The following is a 17154-nucleotide window of genomic DNA, read 5'->3' on the forward strand; positions in this document are numbered from 1 at the left end:
TGTTTTATTCTTCAGTATAATAAACATTCCTTTAAATAATAGAGTTGTCAACCTAAGTCCTCCATGAAAAGAGACACTCTCTGGTTAACATATGTGATACCATGCGGCGGCTGCCGGGACCACAGGTGGTTGGTCGGCGCGGTGCGCACGCTCGAAGGTCCAGGCGGCGGCGTGTGCGCGGGCGTCTCTGAGTGCAGCTCTATGCACGAGTCCCTGTTATGAAATTCTGCTGGGAGGTTGTCGCCTCCCCGTCTCCACCCCTGGGCGGAGGCTTTTGTTTATAAGGCTGGCAGTGAGGTCCATTCACTGCCAGTTATTGGTTTCTGTTTCAGTGTGCTAGCTTCCTTCCTCTGACAGTCTCCTGATCTCAGCTTCTGCTATATCTGCCAGGTTATCCATCTGCCTCGGTCTGCTGCTATTTTCTGTTGGTTTATTCACCTACCCTTCCTGTCGGTATCCTACCCTGTTCCATCTTGGTACACCAGCGTCCCTCCTCGGTCCCTAGCGAGTGTAGGGACCCCCGGCCAGTTGCCCGCCTGGGGTTAGCCAGGAGTGGAGACAAGTAGGCAGGGACAGGGGTTGCGGGTAAGTTCTAGGGAAACCCAAGCTGGCGTATCATTGGGTAGGATACTGTAACATAATAACTGGCCCTTAAAATTACCCTGCGGGTTTTTGTTAGGTCTCCAATGGAGACTATGAGTGTCCTTGCTAATCAGTTGCAGGAGCTAGTGGGCGTGATCCAAGACCTGTCCGGTCGTATGGTGGCTAAAGGAGCAGCGGATGTTGGTGCAGGTTCCTGCCGCCCCATCTATTCCTGAACCCAAATTTCCTCTCCCTGAGGTGTTTTCTGGGGAGAGAAGCAAGTTTTTTGTTTTTCAGCAGGCATGCAAACTATATTTCCGGATGCGGCCCGGATTCTCCGGCTCTGAGTCCCAGAAGGTGGGATTGAATCTGTCCTTGCTGCGGGGTCCCCCCCCCAGACATGGGCTTACTCCTTACCTGAGAGTTCTGCTTGCCTGCAGTCTGTTGATTTATTTTTTCAGGAACCAGGAGGTATTTTTGATGAGCCAGACCGGGCGGGGTTAGCTGTATCTCACCTCATGGCTTTGCGTCAGGGGCAGCAGTGTGCTGAAGACTATTGCTCTAGGTTTAGACAGTATGCAGGCGAAACCTCCTGGAATGATGGCGCCCTCAAAGATGTGTTTTTGTTGGGCCTTTCTGATGCTGTCAAGGATCTAATTATTTCCCATCCCTCTCCCATAACACTTAATGAGGCGATGGTATTGGCAGTAAAGGCTGACAGGAGACTGAGATCTAGAGAAAAGGAACGTCAGGCCTTTAAAACTAGGGAGTCCTGTAGATCCGTTTCCATTTCCCCCATGCCAGCTTCAGGGGCCGAGCCTATGGAAGTGGACCAGCTAAGTCCCGGGGAACGGCTACGGTTCCGGATGACTCACCATCTTTGCCTCTACTGTGGGGAAGACGGACATTGAGTAGCAACCTGTCCACAGAAGCAACGGCAACATCAGTCTGAAGTGGCGGAAGAACTACCGATCCTAGGCGATTCTCTGAAGGGTCGTCTAGGATCACAGGTACTCCCTAGGTTGTTGGTGCCTTGTCAGGTTGGCTTCCGGAATTTTATTCGGTCTGGTCAAGCCTATATTGAATCGGGTGCTGCAGTCAATCTGATTAATTAAAATTTTGTCAGACCTCTGATAACCGAATTTTACATGCTGAAGCCCCCCATGCGCTTCATTGGTATTGATTCGACCCCTCTCTCCACAGGTGTTGTTAAATGGAGGACTCCCATTCTGCAGTTCACTGTGGGTGTTCTCCATTCTGAGAATCTGTCTTTCCTAGTTATGGAAAAGATGTCTGTTGATGTGGTGCTTGGTATGTCCTGGTTGGCACTGCACAATCCCCAATTTGATTGGTCCACCCGGGAATTGACTCATTGGGGGTCATCCTGTCATAATCACCTAACTACAATAGCCATGTGCTCTGCAGATACTGTGCTTATTCCGTAATATTTGTCAGATTTTCAGGACGTATTTTCCAAAAAAAATGTCTGAGGCTTTGCCTCCCCATAGGGAGTGGGACTGTGGTATTGATCTGATTCCCGACAGTCCCATCCCTAAGGGAGCCATTTTCAATTTGTCAGGGCGTGAGCACGAAACCCTTAAGCCCTATATCTCGGAGTCTCTGGTCAAACGACATATCCGGCCGTCCAGGTCCCCGCCAGGGCAGGTCTCTCCTTTGTTGAGAAGAAGGATGGGACATTGAGGCCTTATGTGGATTATCGGGCCTTGAATAAAATCACAGTGAAGAACCAGTGCTCCTTGCCCCTAATTCCTGACTTGTTGAATCAGGTGGTAGGGGCCCACTGGTTCGCCAAACTGGACTTAAGGGGGGCTTACAACTGATTTCGCATTCAAGAGGGAGATGAATGGAAGACGGCGTTCAACACCCTATTAGGGAATTTTGAATGTCTGGTTATGCCCTTTGGATTCTGTAACGCCCCTGCTGTGTTTCAGGGTTTTATGAATGCGGTTTTTCATGACTTCCTGGGGGTATTTCTGGTCATATATCTTGATGACATTCTGGTGTATTCTCCTGACTGGGATTCACATGTGCAGCACCTGAGGTTGGTTCTGACCCGTTTGCGCGAGTATCAACTTTTTGTCAAGTTGGAGAAATGTACATTTGGTTCTGAACAAGTATCTTTCCTCGGTTATGTGATTTCACCCACGGAGATTCAGATGGAGTCTGACAAAGTAGCAGCAATCTCCCAATGGGTCAGACCAGACAACCATAAGGCTCTCCAGCGGTTCTTGGGTTTTTCAAATTTTTACCGCAAATTCATTAAGAATTACTCGGTTATTGCTCAACCCTTGACCGATCTGACTAAGAAGGGGGCTGACTTGGTAAAATGGTCGCCTGCAGCTGTAGAGGCCTTTAGTCATCTAAAAAGGGCATTTACGACTGCCCCGGTGTTAATACAGCCGTACGCGCGACTACCCTTTTTCATTGAGGTAGATGCATCTGAGGTGGGGACAGGGGCAGTATTGTCTCAGGAAGTCAGTGGGAGATCTGGGTATAGCCCATGTGCGTTCTTTTCGCGGAAGTTTAGTTCAGTAGAACGCAACTACGACGCGGGTAACCATGAGTTACTGGCGATCAAATGGGCTTTAGAAGAGTGGTGACACCATCTTGAGGGTGCTAGACACCCTATTACCGTGTATACTGATCACAAGAATTTGGTATATCTCGCCAATGCTAAAAGACTCACAGCTCGTCAAGCCAGGTGGGCGTTGTTCTTTGCCAGGTTTAATTTCGTCGTGACATATATCCCAGGAGAGAAGAACGTGAAAGCGGACGCCCTGTCACAGAGTTTCGGGGTGCCGGAAAGTGAGACTATGACCCCCGAGAATATCTTGGCACCTGGTGTGGTGGTGGCAGCTATAGAATCTAACTTTGTCCCTCAACTACGGAATGCTCAGCAGGACGCTCCTTCGGGGGTGCCAGAGACCTTACGTCTTAGAGTCATGGATAAATCTCACTCGTCGATTCTCGCAGGTCATCCAGGGTTTCAGGGAACCCTGGATCTCTGTTCCAGACACTTCTGGTGGCCAGGCATGTCTCAGGAGATCCGCGACTTTGTTAAGGGATGCTCTGTCTGTGCACGCAATAAGAGTCAGCGGCGTCCTCCGGAGGGTCCTCTGAGACCGTTACCGGTACCTTCTAGTCCGTGGTCGCAGTTATCAGTAGATTTTATCACTGATCTACCAGAATCCCAGAAGTGCACCACTATCTTAGTGGTTGTCGACAGGTTCTCAAAGATGGCACATTTTGTGGCGTTAAAGAAGCTACCTTCGGCAAAAACATTGTATCTGATCGCGGGGTTCAGTTTATGTCGCGGTTTTGGCGTGCCTTCTGCAGAAACCTGGGAACGTCACTTTCTTTCTCCTCAGCATTCCACCCGCAAACTAATGGTCAGACTGAGCGGAAGAACCAAGATTTAGTGCAATATTTACGGTTGTTTGCTGGCGAAAAGGCTCATCAGTGGGCAGAGTTCCTGCCGTTGGCAGAGTTTGCACTAAACAACCGCACTTGTTCTTCCACTGGGGTATCTCCATTCTTTTGTGTATATGATCAGCATCCTCACTTCCTTACAGCGATCCCTACTCCATCTGTCTATCCTGCAGCTGATGTCGCCACAGATACGCTGCAGGGAGTATGGAAAGAGGTACAGAAAAACTTGGAAGCAACGGGGGCTCGTATGCAGTTGCATAGTGGGAAGAGTCTGTCTGTATCTGAACCTTACAGGGTGGGACAGGAGGTATACCTGTCTTCTAAAAATCTCAAATTAAGGGTCCCATCTTTGAAGCTGGCGCCGCGTTACGTGGGTCCCTTTGTCATCACACGTGTGGTGAACCCGCTCGCCTACGAACTGGGTTTGCTAGCTACATGGAGGGTTCACAGGGTGTTCCATAAGTCTTTATTGAAACCTTTTGTCCCTTAGGTGAGGAAGGGGTGGGGAACACAGGCAATAGGACATTTCATGTGCAGATCAATAATTAGAAGGCAAACGGGGTGGGGCACCATAGGGTGTGGCAGGGGACTAGGAGATTTGGTATGCTTCCCTGAAGAGGTGCATTTAAAATTGTCCAGATGCCTTGGGGTAGAGCGTTCCAGAGGATTGGTGCTGCTCTAGTAAAGTCCTGTAGGCGAGCATGTGAGGTTCGTATTACAGAGGTGTTTAGTATGTGTGTGTTAGCCGATCAGAGTGAGCGGGTGGTGTACTGACAGGAGGGAGGCGATGTATGCTGGCGCAGAGCTTTGTGAGTGAGGTAAAGGAGTTTAAATTTAGTTCTGCAGTGGATGGGCAGCCAATGCAGCGACTGGCATATTGCAGAGGCGTCTGAGTAACGACTGGATAGAAAAATGAGCCTAGCACTGCACTTAGTATGGATTGGAGAGGAGTGAGTCTAGTACGGGGGAGGCCGATGAATAGCGAGTTGCAGTAGTCAAGCTGGGAGTGGATGAGGGTGACCACGAGTGTCTTTAGCGTGTCCGTGGTAAGGAACCAACGTATTTTAGCAATATTTCAGAGGTGCATGTGGCATGTTAAAAAAAGAAAAGCCTTTCTTCACAGCACAAGGTTCTTTCAGGAACAATGTCTAAACGATTCTAAAAGGATATGTTCCAAAATATATAATTTTAATCCTCAAACAAACATTTGCAACGCGTTTCAGCGACATAGGTGCCGTTTTCGAACTTGTGCACTTTAACCACACTCTATTGAATGTGAGGTTTTCTCTAGCTGCATTCCAAGCTATGGATGGCCCCTGAGACATAAGGACATTGATTACAGAGCGTACCAGGACTTCAGGTGCTAGTGGATCAGTCCTTTTCCTTTTTTCCTTTAACTTTGCATCCAATTGAAGGCGCTGACCTATCTGTACATTGAGTTCACTTATAGGGTATATGAAGATGGATTGTTCAAAACCCGACAACCCCTTTAACACACAATTATTAGACAAGTATAGGAAACTGTCAAAGAATTCTCATAGTTTTCTTAAACTGCAAATGTATAATTTGATATACAGAAGCTATTTTTACTGATGTTCCACAAAACCCATAAAAATGAAAGATTTTAACAAATCTTCACATTTAATGGGAACAAGCAGTGAATTTCCTGGTTACTTACTGGAAATTACTGGTGACTACAACCTATTTTATGTATGTGTAATATAAAATGTCTTTTTAATGTTTTATCCAGTCTTTACAATCCAGAGATATCAGAAAATAGTGCTATAAGTGTGATATTTTTGTATGGAAATGCAAAACATCAATGTTGTATAAAATATTAATGGGCTGGAATTTTACGTGATGTGTTTACTTGTTTTGTCTTGTTATACAACTGAAAAAAATCCACCAAGGAATTGTTGAATGTCATGCACATAAATTAAAATATTAACACATGACAGAAAGGTCATGGGTAATATGATAAAAAGACAAGACTAAATTATTGGCTCGCTGTAATTTTCATGCGCCTAAATAATTGCACTTGGTGTCTATTCATATCCTGGCTACTATCATCAGGTTCCCATGAAATGAAATGTTGTTTGCAATTAATCAGAATTACTGTAGTACTCTTTTCTGTTGTTTGTTTCTTCAGAATGTCGTTCAGTCCCAATTTAAAGAGAAAATAACAAACCTCTTTACTCATCTGGTGATTGGGAGAGAAGTGCAGGATGATGACATGCACAACCTATTTTTCGGGGATTATGTTGTTTCCAAAAATGCTGAAAAGTCTGAGAGGTTTTATAATGAAATTATGGACCTCGAAGAACTTAAAAATGTAAGTATGCCTCATGTTTTCACACAACCACTAATTTCCCACAACATGAAGAATTTTTCCTTTGGAAATCTCAAGCATTTGCATTAGTTAAGATGTAGTTTTCTTAACCAATAGGAAAGGCCACAATTGTAGCATTTATGACTAGAGATGAGCGAGCGTGCTCGTTAAGACAAATTACTCGAGCGAGTATCGCCTTTTTCGAGTGCATGCCTGCTCGTCCAAAAAGATTGGGGGGCCGGAGGGGTGAGCCGTGAGTTGCTGGAGTGAGCGGGGGGAAAAGAGAGAGAGATCTCCCCCCTGTTCCCCCCCCCGCTCTCCCCCGCTGCCCCCGCCGGACCCCGAATCTTTTCGGGCAAGCAGACATGTACTCAAAAATGGCGATACTTGCTCGAGTAATTTGCTTTAATGCTCGCTCATCTCTATTTATGACTAATGATTCAACTAAAAGCCCTTTTTACTTGTTAGTTCTTTCCTTACATTCTACAATTATCATGTGGTGGTTTGTAAGAATGATCGCTCTGATGATCATTCATACCAGCGTGTTAACATTATTGAAGGTGGCACAACCTATGTTCACTAGTGAGGATACGCACCGACAAATGCTAATTTATAAAAAAAAAAGTGCTAAAAAGTGTTTTATTATTTGTTGGTTGATTGCTGGGTAATGATCGAGAATACAAGTTCTTAGAAATGTTCTTTAAGTCAATTGTCACCACATGTAAAAAGGCCTTAAGAAATATTTTGATGCATTAATGATAAGTGTTCTGATGAAGAGAGCAGTTTTCCATTGCTCAGTGCTGAGTTTTTAGTGACAGTAATTATTAAAAAAACATTTAGATGGTTGCGTCTATAGTCAGCTTAAAAGGTCAGTTGTCAGAAAATGACTTACACTACAGCTCATTAATTTCAATATGCCACAAATAAGGCAAATAAACATGTTTTGTACTCATACACATTGTATACAAATGATTTCCTTAGTTTTTTTATCATCAAAGTATCCACCCTTAGCAGTAATCACAGTATTTTTTGCCTAAATAGATCCATATTCATCACAAACTAGCTTATTTTCTTCATTTATAAAAAAAATCCACAATTTAGGCGGTATTTTGAAATGAATGAGCTGTAGTGTGTTGTTTAAATCAATATATTGTTACATTTTTTTATTTCCATGATCACTCATTAGTTAAAAAAAAAAATCTTCAAATCTTGAAGTCCCCATAAAAGGTTGAAACTTCTTAGATAACACTTTTCAGTAGTCATCTCATTATCATCTCAGGAAGAGTTATACAAATAACATGGGATTCACTATTGACAATAAGTGAAGTGGATCCTCCCCTAAACATTTTATGATCATTTACAGCTCAAGAAAGATATCTTCTCCCATAATTATGGACAGGAAATGGAATAAAAAAACATAGAAAATAAAAACATCAGAAATGAAAAACACAAAATATGTTCGGTATATTTTAGTTAAAATAATTATTACTTTCCTTTACAGGAACATTAAATCTAAAAATGCATGAAAAAGTAAACAGGACCTGAATTCGTCCCCACAGGGTGTCACACAGTTCCTGAAAAGAGAAACATTCTCCTATAATCCTGCAGTAAAAACACAGTTGCTCATTCCGTCCTGTTCTCATCCATTCTTGGGTGACAAAGGTGTCCTAACCAAGAAGACAGGTTTAAAGGGGTTTTCCTACAGAATAGGATATAACTATGTGATCGGTAAAGGTTCGACCACTTGGGGTCCTGAAGTTCCCCCAAATCAATTAAGCAGTAGTCATGCATGCATCTACTGCTCCATTCACTTCAATAGGACTGCCAGAAATAGATTAGTACAAGCACTTAGCAATCTCCAGCAGTATCACTGAAACGAATGACACAGTAGTGCACAAGCATGACACCGCTGTATTCATTCAAGGACCTCCCCATGATCAGTGAGGGTCCCAATGGTCAGAGTTCCACCAATCAAATTGTTAACCTTATTCTGTGGATAGGGGATAACATATGTTCATTTGAGAACTCCTGTATCTATAGATATGATGAATTTCAGCCATTTTGGCTATTGTGTGGAAAATAAATTATGTGAACAATTCCTCATCATGGCCAATATCAAACTATAGTCTACTAAAAATGCAATCTGTCAGGTTGGACAATTTGGATTCTGGTTGGCTTAAAATAAGATTGTCTAAAATTGGCCAATCATTTGACAGTTTGTGCAAGTTCAATTATTTTTTACTTTGTCTCTCATCTGCTAGTTTAGTCTGGTATGTTGCTGGTGGGATCATTCGTGTGAGGAAACCCATGCATGACTGATCAGCTGCATTGTGGATGGTCAAAGTCTTATGTGTATGGGTAGCTTTAGGGTTGTTTAGTGTATTCTATTACAGGCAGAGCAGTTGGGGTCCTTTTACAATGTGTTGGCTTAATCAACTGGTGATGTAAATTCTTTTTAGGTTGACAGCTGTACCCCTAAACCTCCCCATAAGCATGCATGCTCAACATGCTGAATAAGCATTTTGATTGACTAAAGTGATTTTTATGTTCACTGATTTTTTACATAAAAATCTACAATGAAGAATTCTAGTCAGTCCAAGATTTCATTTTCCTTGGATCCAAAATCGATCGCAATGGGCAATCTGGACCCGAGATTAAAGGACGGATTACACTTGGTAGGATTGCAATGCAAGGAATGGAAAAAATCTGGAAAAGCAAGAATGATAGCATTACAACAAAAACCAGACTGGTCAATGCAATCGTCTTTTATATAACGACATATGGTTGCAAATTTTGCACTCTCAGGAAAACAGAGAGGAGAAAAATTGACACATTTGAACTATGGTGCTGGAGGAGAATGCTACGAATAACTTTGACTGCCATGACAACGAACAAGGTAGTGTTAGATCGCGTCAAACCGAAAATATCACTAGAGGGCAAAATCATCAAACAGCGGCTCTCTTTTTTTGGACATGTGATGCGCGTTAACTCACTGGAAACAATACTGATGCTTGGCAAAGTCAGTGGAAAGAGAAGATCAGGACAACAAAGAACAAGATGGCTAGATACAATGAAGGCCACTATGAACATGTCAATCGTGGAAATAAAAGAAGGGGTGAAAAGACAGAAATGCGTGGAGGACGTTGATCCATAAAGCGACCGAAGGTCGGATGCGACTGAATGGATAATCATTAGAGATGAGCGAACGTACTCGTCCGAGCTTGATGCTCGGGCGAATATTAGCGTGTTCGGGATGCTCGTTACTCGTAACGAGTACCACGCGATGTTCGGGTTACTTTCACTTTCATCTCTGAGACGTTAGCGCGCTTTTCTGGCCAATTGAAAGACAGGGAAGGCATTACAACTTCCCCCTGTGATGTTCCAGCCTTATGCCACCCCCCTGCAGTGAGTGGCTGGGGAGATCAGATGTCACCCGAGTATAAAAGTCGGCCCCTCCCGCGGCTCGCCACAGATGCCTTGTGAGATAGCTGAGGGACAGTGCTGTTGGTGCCGGAGCTGCTATAGGGAGAGCGTTAGGAGTTAGTGTAGGCTTCAAGAACCCCAACAGTCCTTTTTAGGGCCACATCTAACAGTGTGCAGTACTGTGGAGGCTGCTGTTAGCAGTGTTGCACATTTTTTTTTTCCAAATCGGCCGTGCAGAGCATTGCGCCCTGCAGTAATACTCCAGGGACAGAATTGTGTAGGCAGGGCCAGAAGACATATTTTATTGATTGAATATATGCAGTGGGCCTTTCCTTTAAAAAAAAAGGGCAAAAATTCTATTTGGCCTGCAGGCTTGCGCCAATTTATTTCCTGCCTGGGAAATCACCGCTCTGCTGTAGTTAATAACTCTGCAACACTGCAGTTCTGTGACACAGTGCAGAGCCACAACACATTTATTGATTGAATATAGTCAGTGGGCCTTTCCTTTAAAAAAAAGGGAAAAAATTCTATTTGGCCTGCCTCTGACAGTCCTCAGCGTTCTGGGTACGTGTGTGCTGGGTGGAGAACGTAAAAAAAATCATACGCAGCCAGCTAAGTTTAACAGCAGGCTTGCGCCAATTTATTTCCTGCCTGGGAAATCACCGCTCTGCTGTAGTTAATAACTCTGCAACACTGCAGTTCTGTGACACATTTGCAGGGCCACAACACATATATTATTGATTGAATATACGCAGTGGGCCTTTTCTTTAACAAAAAAAAGGGAAAAAATTCTATTTGGCCTGCAGGCTTGCGCCAATTTATTTCCTGCCTGGGAAATCACCGCTCTGCTGTAGTTAATAACTCTGCAACACTGCAGTTCTGTGACACATTTGCAGGGCCACAACACATTTATTATTGATTGAATATACGCAGTGGGCCTTTCCTTTAAAAAAAAGGGAAAAAATTCTATTTGGCCTGCAGGCTTGCGCCAATTTATTTCCTGCCTGGGAAATCACCGATCTGCTGTAGTTAATAGCTCTGCAACACTGCAGTTCTGTGACACACTGCAGGGCCACAACACATTTATTATTGATTGAATATACGCAGTGGGCCTTTCCTTTAAAAAAAAAAAGGGAAAAAATTCTATTTGGCCTGCCTCTGACAGTCCTCAGCGTTCTGGGTACGTGTGTGCTGGGTGGAGAACTTAAACAAAAATCATACGCACCCAGCTAAGTTTAGCAGCAGGCTTGCGCGAATTTATATCCTGGCTGGGAAATCAAATCACTGTTAATACAGCATGCTGAGGGGTAGGGGTAGGCCTAGAGGACGTGGACGCGGCCGAGGACGCGGAGGGCCAAGTGAGGGTGTGGGCACAGGCCGAACTCCTGATCCAGGTGTATCGCAGCCGACTGCTGCGCGATTAGGAGAGAGGCACGTTTCTGGCGTCCCCACATTCATCGCCCAATTAATGGGTCCACGCGGGAGACCTTTATTAGAAAATGAGCAGTGTGAGCAGGTCCTGTCCTGGATGGCAGAAAGTGCTTCGAGCAACCTATCGTCCACCCACAGTTCTGCGCCGTCCACTGCTGCAAATCCGAATCCTCTGTCTGCTGCTCCTCCTTCCTCCCAGCCTCCTCACTCCACTACAATGACACATGCTCAGGAGCGGGAAGACTCCCAGGAACTGTTCTCGGGCCCCTGCTCAGATTGGGCAGCAGTGGTTCCTCTCCCACCAGAGGAGTTTATCGTCACTGATGCCCAACCATTGGAAAGTTCCCGGGGTCCGGGGGATGAGGCTGGGGACTTCCCGCAACTGTCTCAAGACCTTTCAGTGGGTGAGGAGGACGATGACGATGAGACACAGTTGTCTATCGGTGAGGTAGTAGTAAGGGCAGTAAGTCAGAGGGAGGAGCGCACAGAGGATTCTGAGGAAGAGCAGCAGGACGATGAGGTGACTGACCCCACCTGGTTTGCAACGCCTACTCAGGACAGGTCTTCAGAGGGGGAGGCAGGGCAGCAGCAGGGCAGGTTGCAAGAGGCAGTGCGGTGGCCAGGGGTAGAGGCAGGGCCAGACCGAATAATCCACCAACTGTTTCCCAAAGCGCACCCTCGCGCCATGCCACCCTGCAGAGGCCAAGGTGCTCTAAGGTCTGGCAGTTTTTCACAGAGACGCCTGACGACCGACGAACAGTGGTGTGCAACCTTTGTCGCGCCAAGATCAGCCGGGGAGCCACCACCAACAGCCTCACCACCACCAGCATGCGCAGACATATGATGGCCAAGCACCCCACAAGGTGGGACGAAGGCCGTTCACCGCCTCCGGTTTGCACCGCTGCCTCTCCCCCTGTGCCCCAACCTGCCACTGAGATCCAACCCCCCTCTCAGGACACAGGCACTACCGTCTCCTGGCCTGCACCCACACCCTCACCTCCGCTGTCCTCGGCCCCATCCACCAATGTCTCTCAGCGCACCGTCCAGCCGTCGCTAGCGCAAGTGTTGGAGCGCAAGCGCAAGTACGCCGCCACGCACCCGCACGCTCAAGCGTTAACCGTCCACATAGCCAAATTTATCAGCCTTGAGATGCTGCCGTATAGGGTTGTGGAAACGGAGTCCTTCAAAAGTATGATGGCGGCGGCGGCCCCGCGCTGGACACGTGGCCTGAACTCGCGCTGTATGCCCTGGAGGTGCTTGCTTGTCCTGCGGCTAGCGTCTTGTCAGAGAGGGTGTTTAGTGCGGCTGGGGGAATCATCACAGATAAGCGTACCCGCCTGTCAACCGACAGTGCCGACAGGCTAACACTCATCAAGATGAACAAAGCCTGGATTTCCCCAGACTTCTCTTCTCCACCAGCGGACAGCAGCGATACCTAAGCAATACGTAGGCTGCACCCGCAGATGGAAGCATCGTTCTCTTTCACCATCCAAAACGGGGACATTTCTGCTTCATCAATCTGTGTATAATATTCCTCCTCCTGCTCCTCCTCCTGAAACCTCACGTAATCACGCAGAACGGGCAATTTTTCTTAGGGCCACAAGGCTCACTCATATAATTTTTCTAAACAATTTTTATACGTTTCAATGCTCTTAAAAGCGTTGAAACTTTAACTTGAACCAATTTTTCGTTAAACTGGGCTGCCTCCAGGCCTAGTTACCACTTAAGCCACATTAACCAAAGCGATTAATGGGTTTCACCTGCCATCTTGGTTGGGCATGGCCAATTTTTTCTGAGGTACATTACTACTGTTGGTACACCAATTTTTTGGGGCCCTCACCTACAGTGTAATCATAGTAATTTCTATGTTCTTCGCCTGCACTCATGGTACAGAAAGGTGTGTGGGGTTGGCCTACACTTTAGCTACATAAATGTAACTGGGGCCTTGTCTATACTGCAGCTACTGAAATGTGAAAGAGACTGTTATCTCCCTAAACTGCTGCAATGGGAATGTTACCGGGGCCTGTCTTGAGTGCTACTATTACTGAAATGGAACTAAGACTGCGCTCCCCCTATACTGCTGCTAGTGATATGTTAGTGGGGCCTGTCCCTAATGCTACCGCTGAAATGTTAATAATTCTGGGCTCTGCCTATACCGCTGCTAATGGTATGTCACTGGGGTGTGGAAACAGAGGCTTCACAAAGACATGATGGCGGCGAGGCCATTTCCCACCAACGCTGTTACTGTTAAGGTGCATATAACCACGGACACGTGTAGAGGACACATAGTGCCTCCAAAACATCCCCCTCCTCCTCCAACAATGAAAACATTCTTGGCAAATACCTTTGCATTGGTCCGTCTGGTGGCAGTCCAAGAATTTCACCTTTAACGACACAACAAGAGAGCACCACCACCATCCCCCCGCCACGGCCCACTTAATCCTGGCCACATTCCGAAAACCAACTACATAAAACCGCGCTACCAGGTCCGCAGTCACCACCACATTACCACCAACGAGGTTACTGTTAAGGTACATATTACCAGTCTGACTGGGGCATGCAGTGTGGGCCGAAGCCCACCTGCATTAAGCACGACATTACTACCTCAGCTGTGTTGGGCAATGCAATGGGATATTTTTATGTACCGCCGGTGGGTTCCAGGGAGCCACCCATGCTGTAGGTGCACACGGAGTTTAACCTACATCTGTCCACTTGTAAAGAACCCCAGTCAGACTGGGGCATGCAGTGTGGGCCGAAGCCCACCTGTATTAAGCACGACATTACTACCTCAGCTGCGTTGGGCAATGCAATGGGATATTTTTATGTACCGCCGGTGGCTTCCTGGCACCCACCCATGCTGTGGGTTCACACGGAGTTGTAACTGCATGTGTCCACTTCTAAAGAACCCCAGTCTGACTGGGGCATGCAGTGTGGGCCGAAGCCCACCTGCATTTCATCTGACGTTAGCTCTGCTGTCCAGGGCACTGCAATGGGATACATTTATGTACAGCGGGTGGGTTCCAGGGAGCCACCTATGCTGTGGGTGCACACGGAATTCCCATTGCGGAGTTGTACCTGCCTGTGACTATTTATAAAAAAACGCGGTCTGACTGGGGCATGCAGACACCTTGACAGAATGAATAGTGTGTGGCACATAGGTTCCCCATTGCTATGCCCACGTGTGCAGCTCCAGATGGAGGTGGCACAGGATTGGATTTCTCATTGCTTCTGTACAGCATTGTGGACTATCGGCCCGCCCCTTTTATGGGGGGGTCGCTGCCTAGCCATGCCAACCCTCTGCAGTGTGTGCCTGCTTTTCCTGTGGCAGACGCACTTATAAATAGATATGAGGGTGGCGTGGCATGAGGGCAGCTGAAGGCTGGGCAGGGACAATTTGGTGTACGCTGTGGACACTGTCGTGCGGGGGTGGGGGTTGGGCAGCATGTAACCCAGGAGAAGTGGCAGCGGAGTGTCATGCAGGCAGTGATTGTGCTTTGTTGGAGGTAGTGTGGTGCTTAGCTAAGGTATGCATTGCTAATGAGGGCTTTTCAGAAGTAAAAGTTGTTGGGAGGGGGGGGGCCCACTCTTGCCGGTATTGTGGCTTAATAGTGGGACCTGTGAACTTGAGATGCAGCCCAACATGTAGCCCCTCGCCTGCCCTATCCGTTGCTGTGTCGTTCCCATCACTTTCTTGAATTGCCCAGATTTTCACACATGAAAACCTTAGCGAGCATCAGCGAAATACAAAAATGCTCGGGTCGCCCATTGACTTCAATGGGGTTCGTTACTCGAAACGAACCCTCGAGCATCGCGATAATTTCATCCCGAGTAACGAGCACCCGAGCATTTTGGTGCTCGCTCATCTCTAATAATCATCATCACTGAATAAACTAAAAGGAGACATATATTTTAAGTACAATCTTCCGGCAGAACAACGTTTCAGGGCATGTTAAAATTCAATATACGAGATCCGATTTTTCCCCTGAAATCTGCCTTCCAACACGTATCTGCTAAGATTTGTCTAATATGTATGAGTTGCTTTATAGGCAAACACCCCTTCCCCCTAGGAAGAAAGTAGTGGATGATTCCTTATAACACATTTAGAAGAATTTTCTAACTATTTCTTGAGAAGTCTTGAGAAAGGAACATGAAGGGAATGGCTGGGATGCTTTTTGTATCACATTTTCTACAGTTTGTGTATATAATAAAACTATAAGAAATGGACGTGGAAATCAGTGATTGGATCTTTCATGACTTACAAAGTTTTTTTGCAAATTTAGCATTTCCGTATTTCAATTGCAATGTTAGGTGCTAATTTTTATAAATTAGGGTATTAAAAAAGTCCAAAGCTTCACAACGAAATTGTGAGCATGCCATTTTAAGATACATAATTAGTCATAGTAAATTGTATTGGAACAAGCCTAACTTCTTTTAATACACGTGTGAAGCAGCAAACTGTTTTCATTAATTATCCTACATCTGATGGTTCAAAGGTTATATTCAATTCTTTGAGTCTTTCTTTCTTGTGTGGGAAAGAATAATTTCTCAGTATTGTTTTTTACAATACCATAAAAATGAACGCAGAAGGTTAAATCTAAAAAGTCATTATTCTATGGTCAGTTTGCTCATTATTTTGGACTAAGTAGAGAATCTACTACGGATATAGTTTATTTCTGGTACTCTTACCAAGTTAGCATACAAAATATGAATCTATGTCAGTACCATATTTTTGTATGCAAGACATACGATATTTATTCTTTATTGTATCTTTAAATGCTGGGAAGGGAGTACTTTGACATTCCTGGAGTATGGATACATCTACTTAATTTTTTCTATTGTAATTGTTTGAAATCATAGCCTTCACAGATACCCACTTGTTACAATATACAAACAATTATAATTTAACACCTGATATTTTCTATGTATTTTTGTCATTTTCACTTCCTTTAAAAAAAATAAAAAAGCAAAAATAAGAGAAGGCACCACCATAAATAACAAATCTCATCTGCCCTGAAGCAATAACGGCTGACAAAGCCTGCAGATTTTTGTTCATTACAGCTGATAAATGATGTGCATTTCATTGGTACTAGTACAAAAATGAGCTGAAATGTTTTATGTCTTGATACTTCAAGAAATTGCAAAAGAAAGAACTTAAAGTACAGTATTTCCCATTACACCTTCCGACACCATAATAAACATACAGCCAATTTAACGTCACCAGCAACAATACAGATAGTCCTAAAGGGATATATTTATAATTAGAGTTAAAGGGGTTGGACCAGAATTTGAAGTTATCCTCTATCCACCAGATAGGTGGTAACCTGCAAATTGGTAAGGAGTCTTACTTCTGTGACCGCCATCGATCTGGAGAATGGGACTCCGTGCCCCAGTTCCTGTCACTGCGGGCTACACTTTTCTCCCTGCAGTGACGTCAGAAAGAAAGGAAGCGCCAACCGAGCATGTGGGGTCAGTATTCTATTGATTTCAATGATCCTGATGGATATACCAGAGCAGGTGTTATTTGGGTAGCTCGGCAGTAGCATTAAAAGTGAATGGAGCACTGGCAAAGATATTTTTGTAAATGCAGACTGAAACAGACAGGGAAGGTCTTGAAACAAAGGCTGATAGCCAATCTGGTCAGAATTGACAAAATCATCCATTGTCTATAGGCAATATGTATTATGTATAAATTCGGAGGCAAGATAGTTACAATAGTCCATCTACAGGTGTGCAGCAGTTGGAGGCACATCTGAGCTCTCAGGACTGGGGGATTAGTGGTTTCTGTGTCATATAAAAGGACAGAAATACTATGAAGCACACATGAAGGAACCACAATTTATGCATCAGGTACCAGCAGCTTCCAGTTAAGCCTCTGAAGAGTTGTATTGCTGGGAAATATCTTCTTCCAGCAAGCTTACCTATTACATTAGTATAAATGA

General features: G+C 45.2%; 1 protein-coding gene across 1 annotated transcript in view; it reads left to right on the forward strand.

Moving 5' to 3' along the window:
* Positions 1 to 17154, forward strand: part of LOC136610023 (dynein axonemal heavy chain 3-like) — a 1175415-nt gene that overhangs the window by 875270 nt on the left and 282991 nt on the right. The window contains exon 52 of the mRNA XM_066589293.1: positions 6182 to 6364. Coding sequence (XP_066445390.1) covers positions 6182 to 6364 — 183 coding nt within the window. The remainder of the gene's footprint in view (positions 1 to 6181; positions 6365 to 17154) is intronic.

The sequence above is a fragment of the Eleutherodactylus coqui genome, chromosome 2, assembly GCF_035609145.1.
Source record: "Eleutherodactylus coqui strain aEleCoq1 chromosome 2, aEleCoq1.hap1, whole genome shotgun sequence".
NCBI classification, from domain to species: domain Eukaryota; kingdom Metazoa; phylum Chordata; class Amphibia; order Anura; family Eleutherodactylidae; genus Eleutherodactylus; species Eleutherodactylus coqui.